The sequence below is a fragment of the Haliaeetus albicilla genome, chromosome 24 (assembly GCF_947461875.1).
Source record: "Haliaeetus albicilla chromosome 24, bHalAlb1.1, whole genome shotgun sequence".
Classification (NCBI taxonomy): Eukaryota; Metazoa; Chordata; class Aves; order Accipitriformes; family Accipitridae; genus Haliaeetus; species Haliaeetus albicilla.
Window position 1 is genome coordinate 18786583 of NC_091506.1, and position 26651 is coordinate 18813233.

Consider the following 26651-nt stretch of genomic DNA (forward strand, 5'->3'; position numbering starts at 1 on the left):
AAATGCAAACAGAATAGACTAACAAAGATGTCAATAACCTAAAGCTGAAATTGGGGGGGGGGGGGAAATCCCACCTAACAAAGAATTTTTAAAAAGGTGTGTGGTTTCCTGAAATCCAGCTTTGTTCTTCTATGATCCCAAGGTTATTCTCTCCCTTTCTGTTTAATTGTTTAAACAGTGGTATCATAACGCTGAGGTCAGTTTTTCCATGCTTCAACTTTAGAATTCCACTTGAGTGTTAAAATTAAATAAACAAGGAGAAATATACCAGATATTATCATCAATTTTTATTAATCTGATACATACACACAGAAAACTCCTCTGGAATTAACACTGGCCCCATATTTTACATTGTTCATCTGCTGCAGCATGGCTGTCTCTTGTGGTCAACTTCTGACTTGCAAATAAAGATTCAGACAGAAGCTCTGAAATAAAACAGGAAAATACATCACAAAAGCCAACAGTATTTCCTTTGAGCTGAGTGTTCCTAAGCTTTCACGGGATATTTACTTTGAAAACAGTGAGAGCTGTTGCGCCAGCTCTTTCACAACACAGAAAAGCTTGATCTTTTCATTACTAAAATTTGACCTCAGGGATCTTCTATACATAAAATTTGTTTCCCTGTGCTAAAGACAGATGTCACACATAGATAAGACTTCAGCATGTCCAGTATGACAGCGATTCCCATCTCCTCTTTCAAATGAACATATGTCCAAGGGGACATCTTCCCACAGTATAAATTCTTCCCACTGTGGATTCAAACCACCATACTTCAATAACCTTACAATGAACACCACAACACAGACTGTTCAGGAATTTCAATGACTTATTTTCTTGCAGTGCAGGAAGTAAAGCAATTGGCTGATCTGAAGCTGTAATGTGGCTAAACAGTCTATGAACCAGACTTCTTCAGAAAAGATAGGTACTAGGAGTCAATAATAAAAAAGAAAAGTTTATACTGCCATCATGTTACAGTTAACAGCTACTGTTACAAGTATTTCTGAAGTAATAGCGCAAATATAATTTCAAATGTTCCCCTCCTCAGAAATCTACACGAAGGTCCGATTCTGGATCTGTAGAAAGCGTTGGTATTTATCAAGATTTTGATAAGAAACCTAGAGCTCCAGGAGGAGATACAACAGGTGAGAAAAGCTACAACATTTTAATTTAGCTATTTACCTACCAAAGTACACAAACTAACAATTTAAGTAGTTATTCATTCTTGCCTTATGGTAGACAATTTTTTTTAATAAGCACTATTAAGAAAACAAACAACACATATATTTCTTTTTACTCTCTCCTGGCCACAAAAAATGCTCACATAACTTTTGATGAATACCTGTAGTTTTTAGTCCGTGAGCATACCCACCTTTCTGCAAAATGCTTCCTTTACTCACTGCAGCACAGTTACCCATGGTGGAACTGGAGGATGCCTCACTAAACAGATGCATGCGTACAACACGCTTCCCTCTCTCCTGTAACTGAAATGTCATGCATGTTAATTATCTTGATTTGTTCACAAACCACTAAAAACCAATGACAAGTGCTATCTATTTTAGGATATAAGTAGCCAAAATACAACTTGAGATTAAGTGGCTGAAACAGTTTTAGTAGTACCTGGAATCCTATCTCTGCAGGTTCAGAGTAAGGTTTTGGGTGTGGGTTTGTGTTGGGTTTTTTTGTTTTGGTGGTTTTGGTTTTTTTTAGTATTGCTAAAGAGTTCTAGCATTGTATAAGCCTTGTTTTTGTAACTGCTAACCTATGATAATTTATGCAAAAATAAATCCAACACTAGAAGTAATTTTTTACCAAATGGAAATCACCAGGCTCAGTAAGATATAATGGGTGGGTTTGGAGTGGTACAGGATTTTATATATTCATCCATACATTGAACCAATTCTGTTCAAATGCCCGGTAAGAAAATTATTTTGATATTATTTATCATACTTGTTCCGGTTTGCCAGAACAGAGAAGAAAAAAAAAACCTCTTGCAAAGGTGGTTTGGTGTAATACTAAGGGTGCAGCCACTGTGATTTCTCCCTGAGTTATCACAGATGCTGGACAGTGTATGGGGCATACACAGTATCATCTCATGATTACGATCAGTGTCTTGTTAGTGATCCAGCAGATCTATGCAGTGGAGGTCAAAAAAAAAAAAAGTACAGTTATTAATTTTAGGATCAGGATTAACCCATATGATCATGCTTCTTAGCCAACATTGGGCATAAATCCGATCTTTTTATGGCCTCTCTGCTTAGGCTGAGGGACTATCCTGTTTTGCTAACAGAAGAGAAATAATTTGTTTATAAGCCATCCTTGTAAAGTATCTTTTTCTCCAAATTATGCTCCGTATCTTAGTCACAGGGGAAAGTTACGGCCTTTGATTTTTGTAATGTCTAAGTATTGCTTAAACCCAGCATCAGAAACAATCAAAGATTCAATTCAAATCCAACACTATCAAGCATGCTTGAGTAATTTAAACTTTGTTATGAACTACAGTATCTGACCCTTATGTTTAGATTCACCAGTATTCCAGCAGCAGATGCAGTGAAATAGCATGTCAGTACTTAATTCTTAGCAGGCGATCCGAGTCATGCAGTATTTCTGCATATATTGAACTTTAAACTCCCTGTTTCAATTAGCAGATAACAGCGAGTATGATAAACTCTGGGAGGGAAGCACAGCCAAGACAGCGTCACGAATTGCAAGCAGGAGAAAATTCAACATAGACAGCTTTGTCTTCCATAAAGTACTAGGGAAGGGAAGTTTTGGAAAGGTATGTAACAAACTTACAGACCTTAAGGTGACTGCCTTACTTGATCTCTGCAATGTGATGGGCTATTTCTATTAACCAGAAAGGTCTTACAGCTGCTTGGGTAGATAATCTTTTAACAGAATTGAATATAGCCATCTTTGTCAAAGACACTAGAAATTCATGGCCTGAATCTTGTCTAAACTCAAAAGTGATTCAGAATGCACAACAGTTTTTCAGCTACTTAGCATCAAGGCAGAGGAACTGCCCTTTATGCACCACAGTGCAAAAGGATATTTTACATTTGCACACTCTGTATAGAAACAGCCTCATAATGCTCCAGTGCAGTAGCAGGGGGAGGTGGGAAAGCAGCATGACCTCCATAGATTCTGTCCGCTGTTTTCTGTGAAACTACAGCTCTAATGAAGGAACAGGCTTTACGTGTCTTCTGTTTATACACTCACAAGACATTGACAGAAAAACTGCCTTGGAAGCCGTTGTGCCTGTGTTACATAGTCCTTGAGCCCCATCGCCTCATCTCCATGCCCAGCAACTTCACTCTCCCAAATCTCACTCATCTTTCCCATTTAAATGTTTTTTAATTGTCATTGCATCTGCTATAAACACCTTTGACTTTCCCTTTGACTGATCCCATCAGCAACAGTCTTTCCTACATGTGCTATAATGTCATCTTTTATTTTTTATAGGTTCTGCTTGCTGAGCTGAAAGGGAAGAATGAATTCTTTGCTATCAAAGCTCTGAAAAAAGATGTGGTGCTTATTGATGATGATGTGGAATGTACCATGGTGGAAAAGCGGGTCCTCGCACTTGCATGGGAAAATCCATTTCTCACACATCTTTACTGCACATTTCAGACCAAGGTAAGAAAAAGCCCAATGGCAACAGCCACACAATAGATGCATCCATTAAAAGGCTACTGTTACCAGCAGTCAAGTGAAAGTAACTTGGTGATGCAAGAATTAAATTTCCTTTTCTTGTGCTCTGGGCAGTAGCTCACAGGCCTTGTGGAAAGTTAATATGAGTGTGACCTCCACATACATGGATGAGAACAGAATGAGATCAGTAAAACATCTATGCAATCTGGAATAAGAGGCAGTTTAATTTAAATTCTTGATCTTAGCTTTATTCTCAGTGAGGGGGAAAAATTATGACTGTCACAGGTAGAAGTCAGTAAGTCTATTTAAATATATATTTCTATTAAGTCTAGAAACCCACAGAATAATACAAGATTAGCTATTTAGCTTTACAATACAGGACCAGGCTACTCAAATCTGTAGGAGCCTCATACACTCTTAGGGGTGAATGAAATAGATACTTGAGGAGAGGAGGAAGGTGGCTGGTCCCCAGTAGCCACATTGCTACTTCCTACGTCGTTACAGTAGCATCAGTAATTTTTCCATTCTCTGGTTATTTGCAAACAGGATCATCTGTTCTTTGTTATGGAGTTCCTGAATGGGGGAGACCTGATGTTCCACATACAAGACAAGGGGCGTTTTGATCTCTACAGGGCAACGTAAGTCCACAACCCTTTAGTCCCTATCTCCACAACTTATTTTAGTCTCTGTGGTTTTACTGCTTCTAGTTCTGCACCACTTATCTGCAGTCTTTCACTCAAGTTTCAGTGGCTGATGATTGAAAAGGTACTTCTAGGCACTGGTTTAATACAATGAAGCAGCTCAGTTAATGATGTGTGGAGTTAGGTCTCCTTAATTTTCATAGCAGAGTGATATTTTACTTTAGGGAATGCTTGTACCTAGAGGTGCTAAGTAAACTGCAACATAAGCCAGTAATGAAAAGCAAAAGGTACGGCTTCAGTGTCCCCTAGGACAGTATTTGGACGGAAAAATCAGAAAACAGCATGAGAAAAAAAAAATCTCAGTGCTAATATTACTTACTAGTATCGCTAACTTGACGTGATAGTACAAAAGGATATCCTGCACATTCCACAGGATACTAATAAAATGGGTAAGCACTTTGTTTAGCAAGAGCAATTCCATCAGTTACCTGTGGCTTAAAGATCACTGGAGCTGAAGACTTAAAAGATGCAAAAATATTGTATTAGTGTTACTTTACCTATCATAACTTCTTAGTTTTAGGTCAGTTTTACTTCTCTCACCCAAAAGCATGAGGATTTTAATTGTATCATTGAATGGGTGCACGCAAGACCTTAAAAGTAACAGTGCAGGGTAGTGGATCTACCTGTAAGCACCGGTGCTATGGTATAACCAGACTGGAAAATTACTTCTGCTACTGCACACTGTACTAAGGAACACTGACTGGATGGGATCAGATGAAGGGGTCTGGCATAAATAGTGTCTGGTAGCAGCCAGTTTTATGGGTCAGGGCAAGCTCCCTTGCCACTCTCCCCAGCAAAAATCTGGACAAAACCCCTCTAACTTACCTGCATTCCAGCAAACATTTGTGCATCTGGCAGCCCCTCCTGGCATCCTCTGTACCTATTTATTTCTGAAGTTTTGGGTCAACATTCATTCTGCTATACAGAAGTGAAAATAGTTTTGTATTTATTCAATTTAAAAAAAACAAACACAAACTTTTAATATGCTTTGGGGGTAGAGGGCAGCACTCTTTGAGCATTTGCCTTCATATCCTCTGGATTATCACCTCCTTTTTTGAGGAGAATGCCCCTGAAGCGATGCTACTTTTCAGTCTTGTCTGCTGCAACTGGGCAGGTGCAGAGGGAAAAAGGTGACTTCCATTTCTAACTTAGCCATTAGTGCCCAGTCCCTCCTAAAGCAATCCTGTGAGTATTGAGCTCCCAGTAGCTGTCCTTCAAAAGGCATGTGCGTATCCCTAAAAACATACAAAGACTATTAAAGAGTAGAAAAGGGCCAGCGTTCCCTAACGGAAGTGGAATGAAGCTTTAAGGCAAGTTGCTGTTGTGTCCCCTCTACTGTTTGGCATTAGATATTACAGATGTGTGGTGCTATATACATACAGGTATATTAGTATTTAAAGAAGCGTACAGTACTTCTCACTCCATGAAGACACACATTCAGGAGCTGTTTTGGCCAGCTGCATTGACTATGTTTTAACTGAGCAAGATAGATTAAAAGATGTTTTGGTCTTTTCAGGTTTTATGGAGCTGAAATTTTATGTGGGCTACAGTTTCTTCACAGCAAAGGCATTATTTATAGGTGAGTACCAACTAGCTCTAGCGTGGAACCTGTGAATTGTCTTAGCACTTCATGCATGATTGATGTAACAAGTAAAAGCTGTCTGTCAGAGACCTGATGTTATTCCAAGGGCATTAACATGCCTCAGATGAATCTATATCTGTGTCTCTTCCTTGGCAACCAGAACCATGGAATGTTATTTATGTTACACAAAAGTGGTTTTGTTTCAGTTATTTTTAAATGCTGCCTTCAAATCATAAGTCTATTTAGTTTGGAGGCAAGGGAGAGGGTCCTTGAGGTTATCAATTCCTACCTGCCTTGTGAAAACCACTGAAATGAAAGTTGTCTGCTTTTGCCTTCCACGTGAAACCACAGTACTGATGCTTCTATCTCACCAGGTTGAAAAATCAGGGGCCAGATCCTGATCAGCTGCTTCTTGCTGCACAAGAGATCAGAAGGGTTTTTTTTTAAATGCAGTTTTTCTCTCAATTTCTTTTCTCCAGTGTTTTCACCCCACCACCAGCTCTAAAGCACTGTTTGGTAACTACTTGCTCAGGTAGCTCTTACCTCTGTAACAAACAAGTAGAAAGGGTAACAGCTGCACGCTTAAGAGCAAGTTACACAAGGTAACTTAGGTAAATGTACCCCAAAACATCTGGTATTGTCCATCTCCCTTTATAGAAGCAGGAAACATCTGTTGGAGCATCCATCCTTTAAAGCAATTTGTCTGAAGTTAGAGACTAGTGTTTCACAAAAAGTGTTTGTAAAGAGGATGCACATTACAGGAGTCCTCTTTGGTGAAGAAGGATGATTCTTAGAAGCCTATCTGCCTCTTAGGGAAGAGAGCCATAGCCCCTGAAGGTACTTCATGTACCTAACTGTATTCCCACTGCCTCCTGCAGGTTTCGATACAGGAAAGGATCAAACTCCAGGATATGTTGTCATCAGCATGAAATCCTTCAATCCCAGATTTTCTAGAGAATTTTTAGGCTTGCTATTAAATTTCCCTACATTAAATTAAAATGTTCCTGGAGGGGGATTTCATAGTATGAAATATTTTCAGAGAAACAGTACCATTTTCCAACAAGACACCAGCAAAACTGAAGGTACTTCTTCCCCCCATCTCACCCAGGATGTTACCAGTATGATCACAGAACCTGACTGGAGCAGTTTAGGTAGGCATTGCATGTAGGTGCACATCCATACAAAAGATTTTAGGACTTGTTGTAGCTAGGTAAGTACAGTGCCCTAAGTTACAATGAGTTTTCCCCATCTCAAATACATTCAATTTATTCAGGTGAACAGCAGCTGATGTCCAAACATGGAAGGATTTATGGTGCATTGCATTAGATCAGGGACTCTTGGTTCGAGCTGCAGCTCACCATCTGAGCAGTGTAAGTAGCTGATACTGGGAACTTAAGTTACCAAGGAGAAAAGACTGCCCTGTTCTCATGTAAAATTATCTGCTCTATTCAAGTCTGTCTTGGTAAGCAGAAGGGCTGTTCAGTTTCTCTTCAGCCTGCCCTCCTTGGTATGTGCTTTTGCAGCCAGATGGACAAAAAAATGCATCACAGTCAAAGGGAGGGAATGTAGCTTTTGGAAACTGCTATTAAAAAGCTCTTACTTGATTGATAGCGTTATTCTGAAAAAAGACATGAATAGGACACTTCACAGACCGTGGCTGTAACACATGAACCCTCCTTGTGCTGTAACTAGGAACAAGTCACAGGTAGTATTAAAAGTTGGGTAGGCTTCAAACATTCATGCTCCTGCCAAAGGCTCTAAGAATTCAACAATCCTTCTTTTGAGCTATGGAGTTGGTGCAGCACTGCTGTGTCAGCTCCTGGGGCACTACCTCACGCCTCCTTCCAGAAGCAAGAGAAGCACCAGGTGTGCTTTTGGATCTGAAAGCAAATGTTGAGGATTATAAGGTCACACACTATATATATACGTCAGGCTCTTATTTACTCCGACAAGAGAGAATTCTTCCCTTCTCCCTACCACCTTCAAAGTACAAAAATTACTATTTTCTTTATATTGTGTTGATGGATGATTTTTTTCTTCAAAAGCCTCTTTGTATGATGTAGGGTAGGTGTTTATCAGTGAAGAAACTGCATGCATCTGAATACAAAACTGACTCACTTGTCCTTAAAATATAACTTTTTTTTAAACGCTTTTTGCAGAGACCTAAAACTGGACAATGTGATGCTTGATAAAGAAGGCCACATCAAAATAGCTGATTTTGGAATGTGCAAAGAAAATGTTGCTGGCGAGAACAAGGCAAGCACTTTCTGCGGGACCCCGGACTACATTGCTCCTGAGGTCAGTATGTCACTGCCATGCACTGCTGGGATGGATTTAATACACTGATGTTAGAATGGCCCTTATGATTAATCATCCCTTTGTAGGCTAATAGTTCAGAAATGTAAAAGTCTAATTAGCACAGAAAAAAACCACATTAAATCAGAGTTCTCTGTAGAAGGTACTTGAGATTTGTAAATATTCTACAGCTTCTAGTTTAAAAACCCACACTCTTGAAATGTTAAAAAGTTCAGGTTTTGAACAGCTAGTTATCCCTTCCACCTTTACAGCTAGCATAGACACGGGACTCCTGTAAAATGAATCTATGTGTGCTGCAGATGGTGAACAGACTTGCGCCCATGCAAACAATCAAAATTCAAAGTAAAAGCAGCTTCTAAGGGGGAATCTCACTAAGTTAAATTCCCTGTGTCATAGTTGGCTTTTTTGATCTGATTTTCAAAGTAGTCCAAATAAGGTAGTTAGCTTTTAAAGCTATAAATTATGTCAGAGTCTGTTTGGTAGTAATCTACTTTTCATTGCTACTTGCTTATCCCTTCATCTTGTAACGAAACTAGAGAAGATGTTTTCCAAGTATATGGTTATTTAAAGGCAAGGGAGAAAAATTTCTGAATGAGAACGAAGACATGTCCATATTTCCACAAACAGCAGCCAAGGATGAAACTACAGCTGTGCATCAGTGTCAACAATTTGTCAAATGGCTGAATTACTTTTTTTTCCCCTCCCAAATACCCTAGTTATTAAAGATTCTCTTAAAATCCCTCTTCTGTTTTTTGGTATATATTGCTGCCTACTTACTTGTATTTCTTCCTCTGCACTTCTTCTGTGGAACAAGATCCTGCAAGGTTTGCGGTACACATTCTCTGTGGACTGGTGGTCGTTTGGGGTCCTGCTGTATGAGATGCTTATTGGACAATCCCCTTTCCATGGGGATGATGAAGATGAATTATTTGAGTCAATCCGAGTGGACACCCCTCACTACCCACGCTGGATTACCAAGGAATCGAAAGATATATTAGAAAAGGTAGGACTGATGATCAGCAAGTGGGTCCAGGGCAGGACAAATCTAGGCTTTTAAAAGGACCTGTTTATCAGCAAGCAAATTACTTTTACAAAGCGAAAGCCAGGTCAGATTAATTACTAATGGTGTATTTACTGTTAGCAACTTCTGTTCTTTTAGCAATATACCCATCATTCTTCCACTGCCACCTACCTTTTGAGCAGACCTAAGGCTTTACCAGGTGTCTTCCCTTACAGCTATTTGAAAGGGATCCAACAAGACGACTTGGGGTCACTGGGAACATCAGAGACCATCCTTTCTTCAAAACCATCAACTGGACAGCACTAGAGAAGAGGGAGGTGGACCCTCCTTTCAGGCCAAAAGTGGTATGTGGGTTATTCTTTGTTCTGTAGCAGTACTGCAAATGTCAGCCTAGGGGTGAGGGGTGATCCCTCTAACTTGCTCAAACTATCCTACTGCAATTTTCTCCTCACATTTTATAAATGAGATAGTTATGTATGTCAAACCACGTTGTTCTTAGATGGTTCAGTTAGTTATAAAAAGGTGCACTATGTTCTTCTGACTGCCCTGAAATCTTCCTATTAAGACTGTCTTCCTGTACGCTCTCAGGGAGCTTCTTTACTAACATCATCTTCAGGAAAATTAACTAATAGTTCTGATATCCATGCTCCTTGATTAGAAATGTTGATAGTTTCTTGTGGTTTTCCCTTCTGTAACACCACATGGGAGAAGGACCAATAACTTGAGGCTACTCAGTTGGTAACTGCCTGCAGGCCTTCTCTACAAGCATTTCAAATTCATCTGAGAGTCTCCACGTGGGCAAAAAGATGCATTCTCTATACCACTGAACTTAGAACTATTTGTAACATACGTGCCTAATGTTACCTCAAAAAACATGTAAAGGACAGACCATGTGTTACTCATAGTCTGTATCACTGTGGGATGCTGCTGCTTCATCTCACTTGGTTAAAAATCCAAATTGGTTTTCCTCCACCTTGTTGCTGGTACAGGTAAAATGATCTGCATTACCTCCAGTCTCTTTAAAATGTACTTACGTACTTGATGGAGGGGAGTTGTTCTGTTCAAGAACAGAACGCTTTGTGTCGCATGTTCCCATAGAAATGGGAACTGTGGAAACATGAGAATCCTGCAAACAGTAACCTTTGGAGGTTCAGAGCATAAAACATGGTCTTTAGTAATGTGAATTTTTACGAAACATGCACAAATACTTTATCCAGACACAAAGCAGCTGCAATAGGGTATCACTTTTTTCTGTGAACAAGTACAGACCGTAAAATGCTTTCAAGAATTTAAAAATTTTGGTTAATGGCAAGAAATGTTGGGTTTCAATGTAAGTGCCGTATTGCTTTTGTCAATAGAGAATCTTTGGGCAATTCTCTGAAACATTATCACAAATCCAGGCGGTTCTTCTGCAGAGCAACCTGGTGCTATTTGTTTTCAACTAACAATAAGCAATCACCCAGTTATAATCTCATAGTGTTGTTAAAACAGGCAAAAAGGAGATTTTTCTCTGAAGGGGAGGAGGAGGGAGGAAGCTCAAGAAATAACTTCCTAACCTTTTGTATTTAAGTAATTTGTTCTGGAAGAAATTACAAAGTTTGTCTCAAACTATCTATCTTCCCTCTCTGTTTAACACAGAAGTCAGCAAGCGACTACAACAACTTTGACAGAGAATTTCTGAGTGAGAAGCCAAAACTGTCTTACAGTGACAAAAACCTGATCGAGTCCATGGATCAGTCTGCGTTTGATGGATTTTCTTTTATCAACCCTAAATTCGAACAGATCTTAAGCAAATAAGTCTCTGAACAGAGTCAGACTTTAAAGCAGGCTTAAACGTTATAAACTGAAACCTCCCAAGTGCTCAGTGTTATACGTTCCAAGGATGTTGTCGATACTTCAGAATAATACACAGTAGTGTGATTAATTATGTCCAGCTGCTGATTTATTGGCAGTGTTCTTTTATGCATGGTTGGGTTTAAGGTATGTGAATCATTGTGCATTATTTTCCCTGTTTGGGAAAATGTAAATTCTGTTTGGTACTTGAATGTAGTTATGTTATATATATATATATATGCTGTATATTTTGCTTGAGAAAAGACATTAGGAAACAGAAGATGTCTTTTTAAAAGTGTTTGAGCCCTTGGTTCTTTTATTTGTCTTCAATTAAAAGAAAGTTACCTTAAACTTTCAATCACGGCTTTACGATTTTTTTCTAGAAAGAGGCAATTAAACTCCAGTTGTCTTTATAAACCCTGATCACTCACTCACAAAAATAACCCAAATATTTTAGGAGAATTAACCAAAAGCAGAGATTCATAGTGTAACACTAGCTGTTGTGGGAAACAGCTCCATGCTACTCTTACCTGTCTCTCAGTCAGAGCAGTCAGTGCCAAGAGGAGTCAGGCTTCACTGATCATGCTGAATGTTTATTCTGAGGCAGCATAAGCATAAAACAGCAAGGCCCAAGTATCCCGCAGCAACCACAGCATACGGCCTGGGAATACACATTTCCACTGTTAAATGCCACTTCCTATTAATAGAAATGCACAACACGCTCACAGCAGCTTACCAGGAGGAAACTGCCAGGTAACAATGGTGTAGAGCCTTAGTACCACTTGCTGGGTCTGCCGGAGAGGAAGCATCTTGCTTAACTGCCAAGCACAAAAAAATCTTTCTTCCAGTTTTATCTGCTTGTTTTTATTACAGCAGCTGTGGCTCTTTCTACTTGCTGTAAAAAGGCACAAAACTAGATCCTGCTTTGTTGCAATTACCTACTTCTGAATTTTGATACTGCAAATGACTTCATTTTCTCAACCACTGAGCAGGCAGAAAAAAAACGTACTGGTGAGTATCAGTTTGTCCACCACAGTTACACAATGCTGCAGGGCTCTTAGGAGCACCCTGTAGCTTCTGGGTAGTTTCAGACTGTTAACCCTGCTGAAAGAGCAGGAGAAAGCTATCACCCACCCGCCTCAGTAAGACTTCCTATAGACTCAATAATACAGTGCCACCTTTGTTTTCCTTCTAAAGAACAGCTCTGGCTTGTTGTTACAATTCAAGCAATGCCAGCAAGACTCAGTTGTCATCCAAGCGTACAGCAGATTGAGACTGGAATAGTCAGAACACAGTTGGCATTTCCAAACAGACAGGGTTTGCCTAGTTACCACTGCACGCACCAACACAAAACCCCGTGTCAGAGGGGGAACAAATGCTACGCTGCCAGCGAGAGCAACAAACTTGGGTTTTTCCCTTTCCAGTAACTCCTGAGACCCTTCTGCTTTGCCATTTTTCACTCCTTTTAGCACTTGCTCTGGAGTAACAGGTGCCAAACCTGCTCAGGAAGGACCCTGATCTTCACACAGCAACTCTTTCAGCAGCTTCATCTGACTGACCGACCTGGAGGCTCTCCAGCTGCCACAAGCGTGCCTTCTAAGAGCCCGACTGCACGCACGACACCCGGGCAAGGACACCTTTACCCCGCAGAGCAGTTACTACATTGCTCAGCAGCAGCACCGTACTGTGTAGCCACGTACCTTGTGTGAACTGCGCCGCCTGAACAGGGAACTGCCCTGCCGCAGCCCTGAGCTCCTTACAGCGACCAGAAGTGAAAGCTCCGCAGACCGCACAGCTTTGGGGACCTCCTCCGCAGAACTGCTGTGCCCAAGGGCTGCCTGGTGGACAGCAAACGGCTGAGTTGGCTCAAGCATCGCTGTCTGGGCCATCCTCACACTACAAGGGGATGGAGGTATTAAAGAATTCTGTCCAGAAAGCGGCCTAAAAGCTCTAAAACAAACAAAGAAAATTACCTTCCCCACAAACATAAATACATAGTAGAGTTAAAAACAAAGAAAACACTCCTTCCACCTAGCAGAGAAGATACAAGCGGTTACCACCCAAGAATATACAGTGATCAACACGACAGGAAAATTTGAATGCATAATTTTAAACCACAAAGTAGTAATTAATTTTGTCCTTATCCTTCAGAATGACAAGTACCCCAGCAAATTTAATGCCACCTGCCTAACCTATACATGCAAATTTGTACTAGAAGGCAGCATTTTGCAGTTGGTTTTCAGCTTTCTCAAAAAAACAGCAGCATTTGGAATACTACAGAAGAACAGCGTAGATTTGAGAGTGTGGATCAGATCTTAAAACACCAATGACCAGGTAAAATTAATAAGTCTTACCTTTCTCCTCCCTTGTGTGCAAATCTTGACTTGTAATTTATTTAATAAATTCTTCCAACTTCTTCCTCAGTTACTGAGTTTGTTACTTAAATTATAATTATTTATCTGAGTAAAGCAACCAAACGGGTAAATTAACTCAATTCTTACACTTATGTATAAGCGCTCTTAACCAAGCTACACTTCCGAAAGCTGTGGAAACCCGCTGAGCTGCAGGAACAAACACTCGCCTGGCACTTCAGCTACTGTGAATGGGTACAGAAAGAAACACACATCAGCACACGTTGTAGCATTTGATCTTTATTACTTGGATCAAAGGTCAAATGATTACATTTGTCTGGAAGATTACAACGAAGGCCAACGATGTAAGAAAAGACAAGTTTAATCCCATTTGAGAGACTGCATCTGAACTAGCAAGTGCATTAACAGTCAGAAGGCAATAAAATAAACATGGGTACAAATACACAAGGTCAGGACGAGGGTTGTCACCTCCCCCATCAGTGACAGTTCAATCAGGAGGGGGGGACATACACAGCTTTTAGACAGTGACAACAATCTGCAATTCTCAACAGTGCCTTTCCAGAAAGGCGGTTATTCCCCGAGGAGAACCGATCACTCGCTTCAAATCTACATGCGTGGGCTACACTTGGTCTCATCAGCTAGAAAGGATCAGATGCAGTCAGTGATTAGTACCTTCCTAAAGTAGAACAGACAACTTCGTATTTTTTTTTCTCTTCAAGTATCAGCATAACAGTTTATTTACACTTGTATACAATTTGTTTTACTGAACACCCAACTTAGTAAAACACTCATCACAGTATATTCAAAAGCAGGCTATAAAAATACCTACTATACATAAAACATTTAGCCTTAAGGAATTTTACAGCACCTCTGAAAGTTGAGAGGGGTAAAACAGGGAGAGAGGGGAGACACCCCAAGCCGTGCTTGCCAGTAAAGAGAAGCGGCCCTTGGGCTCAGCTCTCACTAGGGGAAACCTTTCCTTCCACCACTTTTCTTCCACCAGGTCCAAGCTCAAGTACCACAGTCCACCAGTGAAACCCTGCTTTTCTAGTGCCGTCTCCTGGGATTTGCCCTCTGTAACTACAGATAAACTCTGACTTTCTCAATTTAAAAGCCGTTTAACAACTCCTGGTCACGGCTGGACGGTGGAGGTCTGGAGGAGCGGGGGCTGCTTGGAGCACAGCCTGGCTTTCCCACGCTGAACACGCATCTAATCAGGAGGGGAAATTACTGCTACATTTTCGCCACGACGGTGGCCTTGTTAACTACACATCAATAAATTAACTTCTCTGAGCAGCACTGTGTGGTCTTTCTCCTCACACAATAACTACAGACACAGCTGAATTAATAAAGATTTGAAATGGGTGTTACTGAACGCAGATCGCACACACAAAGCTTTAGACAGCAGTGCTTGAAGCAAGTGTTTCTCGTCATTCTGTACCCTACACATTTCTCTTCTGAAACGGAACCCAGTGATACGGTATGGCTTACTTCCAGAGCTGAATGTATTGCTGAAATTAGCTTATTAAAACAAATCACAACAGCAGCACATTATTTTATAAACCCTGCATAAACAAAAGACAATCTAGCCCTTGCCTGCAAAACTGTTACGAGGGCCCCGTATTTCACACGGGAATTGAGAAAAAGGAGAAAAAAAAAAACAACCAAGCAACAAAACAACCCCAACAACACACATGGTAAAAGCTCAATTAATTGAAAAGAAGTCCTTAGAAAAAAACACAGTCCAACTACCAAAGAATAGCTCTCCTCGTTTCAGAACTAAGAAAGCAGTGCTGGCAGCTCTCTGCAGTTGTCTGGTAACACACATAAAAAATACACATTGATTTAGTACAGTTAAAAGGTCATGGCCTCAACGGACATAGAAAATTCCATTTTTAGCACTGGAGTTTCACAAGGTTGAAAAGAGCAGCAAAGAATTGGGATGGTGGAAGATGCTTAAAAACAACACAAAATAACCCAAGGCACGTGTGCCATGTTAAAAGTAATTTCAGAATTTACCTGGTGTTTTTCTTGCATGAGCTGTTAGAATGGTTAAACTCCACCTAACCTTTCTGTACTGTTTCCTGATGTACATATTAAATGTGGCTATAAAAGACAAACATATACTTTTATGTTGAAATTCATTCCAAAAATTGCCTAAAAAAAAAAAATTTTAAAAAATCACAGCACTAATAAAGACAAGCAGCTTCTCCAGCCCTTGACAGTCTGAATCCTTTTCCCCTCCCTTCCAGTCTCAGAAAAGCTGCTCATCCCCTCCTGTAACTGCAGCAGAAAGGACCGACAGACCTCTCCCCCCCCCCGAGAATTCATTAGCCAGGCTGCCAGCTAGACTCACACTCTTGTCCCCTACTTAATACTATGTCTTCCACTGCCCTCCAAAATACAGCCAGCCCCTGGAAAATGTTAAAATCTTGCTAAAAGAGCAGAACCTTTCAGGTAGCGAATCTAGCTTTAATGCTTTTATTTTCCAAAGGGAAAGTCTCCCCACTTCAGAAAAATCTAAGTTGTGGTTTGCAAACAAAAGCTCAATTCAAAACACAGAAAAGCCATCAGAGCTGACAGGCTTTCCCATTTAAGGTAGTTTTGCAACATGAAGCCTCCAATGCTCAAAATGTAGAATTTCACCTATGTTAAATACACCATCAAAAAATCTCCATGTAACTCTAGGCAATCATTCACAGTAAAAGTAAGAGGAACTCTTAGAAAAACACTTAAAAAGGAAAGTAAAATCTAGTTAAAATCTGACAGTAAAATTGACAAGGGCAATTAACCATCTTGCAGTATCCACAGACGAACAATAAAAACCACTGAAACTGCACAAATTTACATACCAAAAAAATCTAAAACCAACTCTACTCTGCTTCCCATAAATCTTTTTACTGATACCTTTCAGCACTGGGAGTTATCCACAACTACAGGTTTTCTCCAAAGAAGCTGAATCACATTCGAAATGTCTTAAAGTGAAGGGGAGGCGCGTTCATTCCAACTTGCTCGGCGCTCAGCAACGCCTCCTCCATTCGCCGGGACCTGAGCTGCTACTTGATGCTCTTGTGCTGGAGGAAGGGCTGCCACCCCCGGGAACTGGAGCTATAGGTGGTTAGGTACTGTCCTCAAAGCTTCTTCTCTTGACCGATCCACACCTACATTCTGCAAATTTCAAGAGAAAAGATTTTAAAGCAAGGGTCTCATGGTCAGCTGGAGTTTTGCTTAACACACAGCTATTACATGAGGCAAAAGATGAGCAAGTTTTAATGCTTATTTCCTCAAAATGTTTTGTAAAACACAAGGAAAGGTCCCAGCACATGAGCAGAAGTCAGAAGCCAGGCTTAGACCTTGTTCCAGCCACTACATGATTCGCAGAGCCCAGGTCTCTGAGATACCTAAAAGCAGGCTCTCTGCTGCCAGTGAAAAAGCATCTCTAAGACATGTATTACACCAGGTCTGGTAGGACAATCAGTCTCTGTACACCACATGCAGGTCACAATGTTACGTTTTTTAAGACTTTTTTTCCTTTAACCACTGTTTTTAACCACATTTTTCTTATCCACTATCTCTTCTAGTCTTTATGCATATCGTATAAGAAGAAACAAAACCACACAGCAAAGGTCATAAACCACACAAGAACTGAGAAAACCTGGAGGAAGGGAAGCCCATCTCTCTGTGTTTCGAGCACACTTCAGGAAACAACTCCTAACACCAACAGCTATAAAACTAATTCTGATGCTGCCTGCAAGCAGCTAAATTGCTGAAAGACTCTGAGTAAATCCCTATAGAGCTGGTAACATAAAGTTTAAATGCACTTCAGGATACATGGGCATGTTAGCAGATGTCACACCAACATCAGATAATGGTTCAGTGGTTATAAACCCACATCTATTTAGAGTTTACTTTCAAAACAAGTCTCTTTGGTCCAACTCGAGGAAAAGGAGAGCCCCACTAGCACACAGCGAGGGGGACTCTCAGCACACTCTCAGACAGCAGAAAACTTCATCAGTCAAAATGCATCAACTTCAAAAGTCATTCCCCTCCCCAACCCCAGTTTCTAGGATTTTCATCCCTTTCTTATGAAAATGGGAGATAAACAAGCAGCGCCAGATTTCATTTGAGGGTTGAAATGTGCCAACATCACTTCTGCCCTTACCAATTCTCCTACATTAGTGTCAGCCCTTTCCTTTCTCATCAGCCTTCAAGCCTTTGGGTCAATCACTCTGTTTTCCACCATAAACACACCACACCAAGATTTCCAAGAAGACACACATGAATGCTGCTGGGCCGAGTCGTCCAAGTCCTGGAAATCACTGCACCCACCAGCACACTGCCCGACCCACTCTGACTTCTCTCCTCGAAGGAAAGAAAAGCAACAACTCTATTTCAGAAAGCAGCTTCTACAGGTAGCATTTCTTCTGCAGCAAAGGACACAGAGAAAGCATGAGCATCTAAGAACATAAGGACCTGGCAAAACATGTCACACCCTGCATGACCACAACAGAGAAAAAAAAACCACAAAATGCTGACATTTGTTTCATTTGTTGGCATTCTTCTTAGCAATTGATCCAATGTACCCAGAAATTCCTTGGGACTGCAGAGATGTCTCCGCAGGCAATCCAAGAATATTGGCTAAAATCTTTTAAGCTGAGCATCTGCTGTTGATTCAAAGAAAATTAAATGGCGTGTGAAATGGAGCATCAATACACAGGAATCCAGAGGTACTGGAAATTACTCCACAAGCAGCAAGAACTAGACAGCTATAACATGAAACTAAAAGGAAATGAGGTGGTCAAGACAAGGCAGAAGATACAGCTTATTTAAGTCAATGAGAGGTATCAGATGAAAGCAGCATCTTCGCAACTGAGACAGACTCGAGGGAATATCGATATGCAGTCAAGAAAGCTGAAAGCAAAAAATGCTTCAATTTGAGTAAATGTGAAGGAGAACAGGCTGTAGAAGTGAAGCACACTGAACTGTCACACTGAAAAAAGAAAACCCTGTCTGGGATAAACCCTAGCAAACACACCCTAGGGTTTATTAGGCAAACAGAATACTAACTGCAAGACCAGATGAACTGAAGCTTAGAAAGACTGAAGCTTAGAAAGGAACTAAGATCCTCATTAATGGTAAATGGATTCCTATTCATAGGAATCATGTTAGATTAGATTATAGCCGCTGGGATTGTACCCTCTTCCAGAATAGCCACAGGCTTCAACAGAGAAAAGTTGTGCAACAAGAAGAGTGCTGCTGCTCAGAAAGGACCGAGGTTTTAGCCTTACTTTTGGGACCAAAAGGCATCCCTGCAACTGTTCAGCACTGCCTTACAAAGCACACCGGGACAAAACTGCTGTCCTGGGAACAGCACTACCACTGCTAGGCACCAGCAGCAACACAGTCTGGAGAGCCCAGGAAACACAGGAGTGGGAACAAAAAATATTAAACACCTTTTTTCAATACTATTTCTACCAAGGCTCTCCCTCCGTCAGCCTGGGCAGGGGCTTGCTGCTTCTGAAGCGCACTCCCTGAGGAGGGTCAGCACTCACCAGGGCAGGAGCAGTCTCACTCTGCCTTGCACAAGGGTCCACCTTGCCCACTCCTCTCTGGAAAGACTCAAAACACAGAAATTAACCCAAATACACTCTTACACCACTGTTCCTTCTCTCCTCATTATACTCCCCCCTGCTTTGCACATTTTTTTTTCCTACACAACAGAGCCTCCCCCAGAAACAAAATGCTATGGATTTCCGAACAGGACAGAGCCTGCCATTTCAGTTTTGTTTTGTTTAGCTGCATGCAATTGTCACAGCAAAACAGGAAGATTTTGCGTGAAGGCTCCTCTAGGGAAGAGGGCTCTGAAGGGCACAGGAGCCACGAAGACAGCCAAAGCAGATGCAGTTAGTAAGGGCCCTGCACAGCTGAACAACAAGCACAGACATAAAGAACCAGCACACCATGAACAATCCAGTACTCTTATCAGCCAGCTTTCCCTCGGCAAGCTGTGCCACAAACTGTCACTGCTGCTTCCTGCCCAGCATCAGGCCTTTCTTTTAGTAAGAAAACATGCCAGAGAGGACTATTAAGCAATCCTGCTGTAACAGGAGATCACTTACAGTGCAAAACTGCTTTTAAATATCCACTCCACTCCATTGCACACATCAGCACCATGAGCATTATGCTCAGCGAAGAGAACAACATGCAGCTGCAGCCCCAGGAAATCGGGCTGGCAGCAGCTGGCAGGGATGGAAGGTCCCGGGTCCTTCTGCTGCTTCTCCTTCCCTCTGCAAGCTCCATGGGCCGCAGAGCAGGCAAGCCCTGCTTTCTTCTCCGGCCAAGTTCCTGCCCCTTCCATCTTCCCCCTCCATTTCCTCCAGCAGCCCAAGCCATCCTTTTTCAAGCAGCAAAACTCAGTTCTTCCACAGCAGACACCTATGCAGATTTTGGCTCCATCAAAAACGTAATGCGTTTAATTTAAACTTGCACAGTATCTCCTTAGTTGTGGCCCACAGAGGTGACAGCACTCTGAGCCATCTTAGCGTGGTTTCTCAGCACCCAACCACAGCTACCACCCCTGCAACCTCCCAGGGACGTCACTTCAACTCTCGGGTAAAAGCTACCGGACTCACTAATTAATGCGCAAGCAGGTACCGCAGGCTCAGATCTCCTCCTCCGTGGCACTTTTCATGGCAAAGCACATGCCAAGATGTTGGGCAATTAAACACTGAAACGTGACAGAACACTCCCATGTCAGAGTGATGACAGCGAGGAAAATAACCTGGGCAACCTCGGTTCCTGGGACACTGGTTTAACTAAATACCAAGCAGTACAGCGGGAGGCTCTCTGGCCAGCAGGTTATTTGGTTGTATCAGACGTTCCCGATTGCTAAAAACACCTGAAAACTTCGGTGTAATTTTAGAAGTGCAGACATGTAACACTTTTTTTCCAAAATCCTGGTTTTGGAAAAACATACCACCTGAGAAACCTACCTGATAAAAGCTTTCCACAACACACCACTCTTGCTTACTTTCAAGACTAAAAGCCTCCTCCCCCCCCCCCCCCCCCAGAAGAGAGTTCCAGGACTTGGTGATTTTCTGCCTTTCCCAGACTCAATGGTACTGAAACAAAGCTGCTTCAATGGCACAGGCTTCCCACGGCCTCATTTTGCCCACTGTAACGTCGCAGAGAAAGGAGCCAAGGCATGGCACCCCATCTCTAACAAGCTGCAGTCTTCTCCAGCCTGTGAAAGGTTTTGCTGTAATTCAGTTCAGGATGCATACCCTGCTGGTTTGAGATCCTGCACCTACTGGAGTCACAACCCAGATACAAAATCATCAGGCTAACTCTGCTTCCACATTCTGAAACGGTCAACACTGCTTATTGTACCCTAGATAAAATCTGGGTACAAAACATACAGAGCAGAGCTGTTAACGCTTGTTGATCACCCATGTCTGTACACGAAGCAGGAAAAAAGGAAATTTAAAATTACTTCTGCCGGCAGGCAAACCCTAAAGCCTAGTTAATGCAGAACAGATGTTAGGAAAAGTCGTATATTAAAAACATTTATACGCATTCCTGTACCTTGAATAATTGTTCTGGAACTAAGTGAAAACTCGCTACCCTCTTCAAACAGCACATCATTAATTAGCACATCTAGAGCACTAGTGCTATGGATCAGCAGGATTAAGGTTTTACAGTAACTATGGATTGTTATTTTATGCTACATAGCAGTCCAATCACTCCCAAGGGCACTGAAATAGGTAATACTGGTGCCTAAAAAACAAACTTCAACTTTTTCTTATCTCACACAGGATGTTGTGTTTCATGGCTCTCATAAACATACTGCAACTAATGCTAAATGATCGCTGGCTGTTACAATGAAACTTAATGCTGCACGATCTTTAAATTATATCAATTTACAAGAACAGCATTCCAGTGACAGCCAATCAATGCTTGATAACTTATCCACAATAGATTAACCAGTGCAATATTTTTATTGTGATTTGATAATTTTTTCAAATCATGCGCTGTACAAACATTTGGCTTGGGTTTTGATTTGTTGGGTTTGGGTGGGGCTTTTTTATTTCAAAGTGATTGGAATGATTATTTTTTTCAATTTATTTTGAAGTAGTAGGATGAAAACAGCACCCCAAGTTCGATAGTTGATCAGCACACAGGATTCACTGATGAGCAGGGACTGTTACAAGAGCTTCCTCGGGAGGTCTGGAAATGTCTACATTCTGTATAATAATAAAAATACAGAGGAGAATATTTACCATGCAGCAGTAAGAGCAACAAAAAAACCCAATCAGATTCCTTCACAAGTACACAGTGGCACTTATTTAAAAGCAGAGACTCTTTTTAACCCCACCCCCACCCCGAGAATGCAGCAGACTGACAGCTGGTTGGTGTCCCAGAACTAGACAGCAGGAAAACATATTTACAGTAATCACTGATCCCATGCTGATAGTACGACCAAAAGCTCAAGTCATCCATGTTTAGGAGGAAGTCTTTTCCAGGCCCAAGCAGGAATCCACTTAAACATGTGCTTCAGCACATGCACGTCTATCCATTAAGCAACTTACAGTGCTTTGCTGAGCTATGCCAGAAACTTCTTTCCCAAGGGAAGACTTTAACATTTGTTTGTGTTATAGGCAATGTACTACCCCTGACAAAACGGAAAGGTATCTTCCCAGACACCTTAACCATTCAAGACTGATCACACCAACTAGATCTCACCTCATTTTGCAGAGGCTGTAGAAAAAAAATGACATTCAGTGCAGCAAATTATTCAAAACCAAAAAAAAACCAAAACACCAGCACGGCCAAACACTCGCACTAAGCAGCACAGCTTTGAGTGCAGCTGTGCTGAACGAGGCTCAGGAATCATGCCTGCCACGGTACCACCTCATACAAGTCCTAAAGACTGTGCAATTAGTATTCTCCCTTCCACCAGGAAAGCAGGCTGCAATAAATTGTTCTGAAGTTCCTTACAAGATCTTGATCTAAGATTTGGCCCATTTTAGGCCAAATCATTGCCAATTATTCAAACTTCGTGTTGACGGGCTTCATGAGTCTTACTTGTTTCACACTGTGGTAAGCAAACTCACCTTTCACTAACATCTCCCTCTCCCCTTCCCCCCACAAAATCAAAAAGGAGATCTGGGTTTCTTGCAAGGAGCGATCTCCATATCTGTCATTCACTAAGACAGAGGCGCAAAGTAGACATTTTACCCCAGTGCTTGTTTTCTGCCCAAAGAGGGGACCCAAGCAACAGCTAAAGTAATTCCCCATAATTATTTTCAGTAAAAAAAGACTATAGACTCCTTTATTTGAAAAGGTCAGGAACTTAAGCTACTACAACACTGACAAACACAAGGCTTCAATCCACTTCAGACAAATCATCATCATACAATGAAGTTTACACATACTATAAACAACTACTCTAGTGCTTTGCCTGCATTTCTGAAATGTGAAAATAGATGCTTTCAGCTGAAGCCCAAAAGGAGTGCACTGTTCTGAAACACAGACTACAAATTACTTGTGGGGGCACAGAACAGCACACTGGGCAATTCCTAATCAAATAGTTTCATTGTTTAACAATGTTGTTATCTGTGACACTGTATTTAATTAAATGCTTTGACTTCAATAGACTATTTGAACACTTAATTTTACAGAAGTAATTAACATTTTCATAGGTGATGTGAATGAAAGCTTTTGAAATTTTCATAGTCCTCCGAGCAGCATTTAAATGCAGACAGGATCAACTCAGTCCTTCATTCAGCCCGACTAAATGAACAGCGTATCATCACCCGTACTTCATCGGTCTGGGTTTCTTTGGGGGTAGAGGGAGAAAAGTGAGGTTTTTTTTAATAAAAATACCTCTGCTCCCTTTTTTTCTTTTTAAAAATTCATTAACTCTATTTCTCTTCAAATTAAACAGCTTTGTGCCTTTGTGTCCACTGCAATGCAACTATCTGCATGATCGTCTACAGGCACCTGAAACGCAGCCACGTCAGTACAGCCACATCCCTTGCTAGACAAGTTAGGAGTCACTTGGTGATTCAGGCAGAGCTCCCCCCCTCAAAATAAACACCTTCAGTTATAGAAGTGGTATTTCCAATGGCAATTCCCAAGACACTTTAGCAAGCTCTAATTTCAGCACCAATATTTTATCAGCCAAACTGAAGATGTTCAATTGATCTACATTATTTAACATGGTAACCACGCTTCTCCAACACCTTTTAGGCAGTGTGAAAACAGAATGGATTTCCTAAACCTAACAAACCAAACTAAGATACTAAAGTGGTAAAGCAGAATGACAGAGGAGAAAGGGCAAAAAAGAGGAAACATGCAATATGACTATCTAATAGAAAACGTCTTAGCTATCAACAGCCAAAAGTCAGTATTTTCAGAACTCAGAATACCCAAGTCATTAAAACAAAACTTCTTTGCAGACCCCTCCAGCATGAATTCTGCACAACTGCCACAAATGTGTACCCTCATATAAGTACGGCATTTTGTATCGCATGCCTTGTTGAACACATACACATGAATTCACCACAAACCATTGTTCTAAAATCACCACAAACAGCCCTTTTTTCTCATGTTATCAAACTGACTTTTATTTCACCAGTAGGCACGGCTCATAACCTCAGCAAGGAATCAGTGCCATACCTAGTAGCATTAGCATGAGGATCTGCAAGGCAACCAGAAATTTTTAATCATGACACGTTTTACATAACTTTCACAATGCAGCAATAGAAGAGCTTTGCGCGAGCAGTGGAATCAACCTATGCTCATGTCAACACTTAGGAGCACACAGAACCATGTGCCTGACACAGGAAGAGTACAAAGCTGCCGTGGTCTGACATCTTATGTCCACTTACATTTTACAAACACACCCAATTTCCTTTTCCTCAGTTGTTCTGCTGTATCCTGAGATCTAGTCTTCCTCTCTAGCTTTGGCTTAAAACAAGAGGTGGCATCATCAATTCCTCTTTTTCATACAGTAACGATTGCTGTGATGAAAAAGCTGATGAATTCATTATTTACTCTCTCCAAAATAAGTGTGGCATTCATAACAACATACTTTTTGACTACGCCCTACTTCTGCTGAATGACAAAGGCTGAAAGAACTTTATACACTTTTTAGATTGATACTGTATCTTCAAATTCTTATTCATTTTTAGAAGATAAACTACTCCAGCTAGAGCTCATACGTAGGATAAATTTGCTCAATAAAAAGGATGTTTTTCCCCCCTCAACAGCAAACCAGTAGTAAAGCTTGATATTATTAAATAAAAAAATTAAATATGCTCAGCTGAGTTCTCAAATCATTTCTAACCACAAGGACAATGGAAATCAGCTCAGATAGCACATTATGTCAAGTTCTCTGATTTCAAAAATATTCTTACCTCGGGTTTATCTCTGTGTGTGTTTACAGCTTCAACATTCAGAAATATAGATTCTACTTTACATCCTGTTGATAGAAAACACATTTTTAGAATTGGTCTGCTTTAAAAATGAAGCTATAGTAAAGAAACAATCTAATTCTGAGTTGGTGAAGGTTAATCACTTCCCCCTTCTGATTTATACTAGAATTTCCCAAATTCTGAATAGCTAAAGCATTGAAATGAACATCTTCCACCAGGATTAACATTTTTCTCAATCTGATAATCCATCTCGTATTCTCACCTTAGCTTTATCATTATTTTATTTGAAACAAATTCTCATTTTTTAAACATACATGAACAACAACATTCAGTCAGAAAGTTCTTATTTGTAACTTTTTTGGTTTTTAAACATCCTAGAATTCTTTTAATTTCATTGTAATACAGAAGATAAATGCTGCTCTCATTTTTTATAACATGAAAATGATTACAAGGAGATACACTGTGTGTTGTTAGCAACCCCCACTTCGCTACATGTGCAGAACAGTTTTAACCCCCAGCTAAATGGAACTTTAAAGTTGACTTCTAAAAAGGAACTTCTCCTTTTCACCCAGAAATGGAAAACTCCAGAGAGGCAAGAAAAATTAAACAGTCAGAAGAGACAACTATTAATCAGTTAGTATAAGCTGACCCACTTAGACAATTGTAATTACTCAATACACTGTGGCCACACCATTTTAAGCAACAACTTATTGCCAAACACTGTCTTATCTCGCATGGACGTGACTTTTATAAGCTACCACTACCCTAACACAACACTAATAGTCAAATTCCCCTGACATACCACAGTCGCAAATAGGTTTTCACATTACTCTGCTCACTTATTTCCTAAAGTCGTAACACACTCCATAGAATTACTACATGACAGAAAAAGGTAATTTTAGCCTTTTCTTAGAAAGCCACTGCACTTTAAAAAAAAAAAAATAGCAAAGGCAAATATTTGCCTTAGGAAAGCCTCTTCTGAGAAACCCCATTTGTCATGGACACTGTGAGCAAATACTGAAGGAGAGCCAGCACTCAGAGAAACAGTCAACCAGAAAACAGATTTTATGGGGGAAAAACGCACAACTCCCACTGGAAGAGTAGCCTAGTCATCCTGTTCACAGATCCATTGCGACCCCTGAGACCAAGAAAAAACAAGTTCTGATCCCTGATGCTGGCCATTACTAAGGACTGGTTACAGAGCAGACACACTTCCACAGAGACCTCTCAGTCCTTACTGCCAGCTGAGTTTAAGACCTGAAAAAAGTATCACATGGAAAGCTTCAAATATAAACCAAAGGGACAGGAGTTGCTCCACAGTAATTACAATGTGCATACTCCCAGCGCATTTTTAATTACCGACGTGCAAGTTCATACCTACAGCAAGGCGCAGCTTCTCTTTCCTGTGTGCTCCCACACAGACCACCGCTATACTGGATTGTTGGGTAAAAAGCTAATTTATCCTAATCCAACTGCCAGGCCGTAACAGATGTTCCCCTACTAAAGATCAGACGTTTAGGGTGGGAATGATGCTAGCTTCAAACGCCAGGAAGAGCAAACCCCTAAGGGAGGTGTTACCCCAGAACAGGATTAGCTGGAAGGTATTAAACACACCATGTTGGATCCTGCATCCTGCCTCACTAGAGCCAAGTGACACATCAACTTCAAATAATGCTATAGATTATTACTGTATAAACAGTTTACACAGCCCTTGTATTTTCAGATGGTTAAATTCCAAGT

At 40.9% G+C, this 26651-nt stretch overlaps 2 protein-coding genes and 1 long non-coding RNA gene across 16 annotated transcripts in view; 1 reads left to right on the forward strand and 2 right to left on the reverse strand.

Moving 5' to 3' along the window:
• PRKCD (protein kinase C delta) overlaps positions 1 to 11459 on the forward strand; it is a 69958-nt gene extending 58499 nt beyond the window's left edge. For 4 of the 5 annotated variants that reach the window (XM_069812462.1, XM_069812465.1, XM_069812464.1 and 1 more), the window contains 9 exons: positions 1046 to 1142; positions 2643 to 2776; positions 3460 to 3633; positions 4195 to 4286; positions 5866 to 5928; positions 8091 to 8229; positions 9062 to 9250; positions 9484 to 9612; positions 10907 to 11459. In XM_069812462.1, coding sequence (XP_069668563.1) covers positions 1046 to 1142; positions 2643 to 2776; positions 3460 to 3633; positions 4195 to 4286; positions 5866 to 5928; positions 8091 to 8229; positions 9062 to 9250; positions 9484 to 9612; positions 10907 to 11065 — 1176 coding nt within the window. In that variant the 3' untranslated portion in view covers positions 11066 to 11459. The remainder of the gene's footprint in view (positions 1 to 1045; positions 1143 to 2642; positions 2777 to 3459; positions 3634 to 4194; positions 4287 to 5865; positions 5929 to 8090; positions 8230 to 9061; positions 9251 to 9483; positions 9613 to 10906) is intronic. The other variant, XM_069812466.1, reaches the window with a different exon arrangement.
• Positions 2 to 12244, reverse strand: LOC138690924 (uncharacterized). Its single transcript, XR_011329713.1, has 5 exons — positions 11838 to 12244; positions 11632 to 11762; positions 5175 to 5267; positions 1370 to 1481; positions 2 to 425 (listed from the first exon to the last, which is right to left on the reverse strand). It is a non-coding gene; the product is annotated as an uncharacterized lncRNA (long non-coding RNA).
• A 1488-nt stretch (positions 12245 to 13732) lies between these two features.
• The window catches only part of LOC104316543 (6-phosphofructo-2-kinase/fructose-2,6-bisphosphatase 4), a 53654-nt gene continuing 40735 nt past the window's right edge, over positions 13733 to 26651 (reverse strand). For 7 of the 10 annotated variants that reach the window (XM_069812478.1, XM_069812469.1, XM_069812473.1 and 4 more), the window contains exons 13-14: positions 24894 to 24958; positions 13733 to 16641 (exon numbers count right to left, since the gene is read on the reverse strand). In XM_069812478.1, the coding sequence (XP_069668579.1) occupies positions 16582 to 16641; positions 24894 to 24958 (125 nt within the window). In that variant the 3' untranslated portion in view covers positions 13733 to 16581. Of the gene's footprint in view, positions 16642 to 21624; positions 21717 to 24893; positions 24959 to 26651 lie in introns of all 10 variants that reach the window. The other 3 variants (XM_069812470.1, XM_069812472.1, XR_011329712.1) reach the window with 2 other exon arrangements.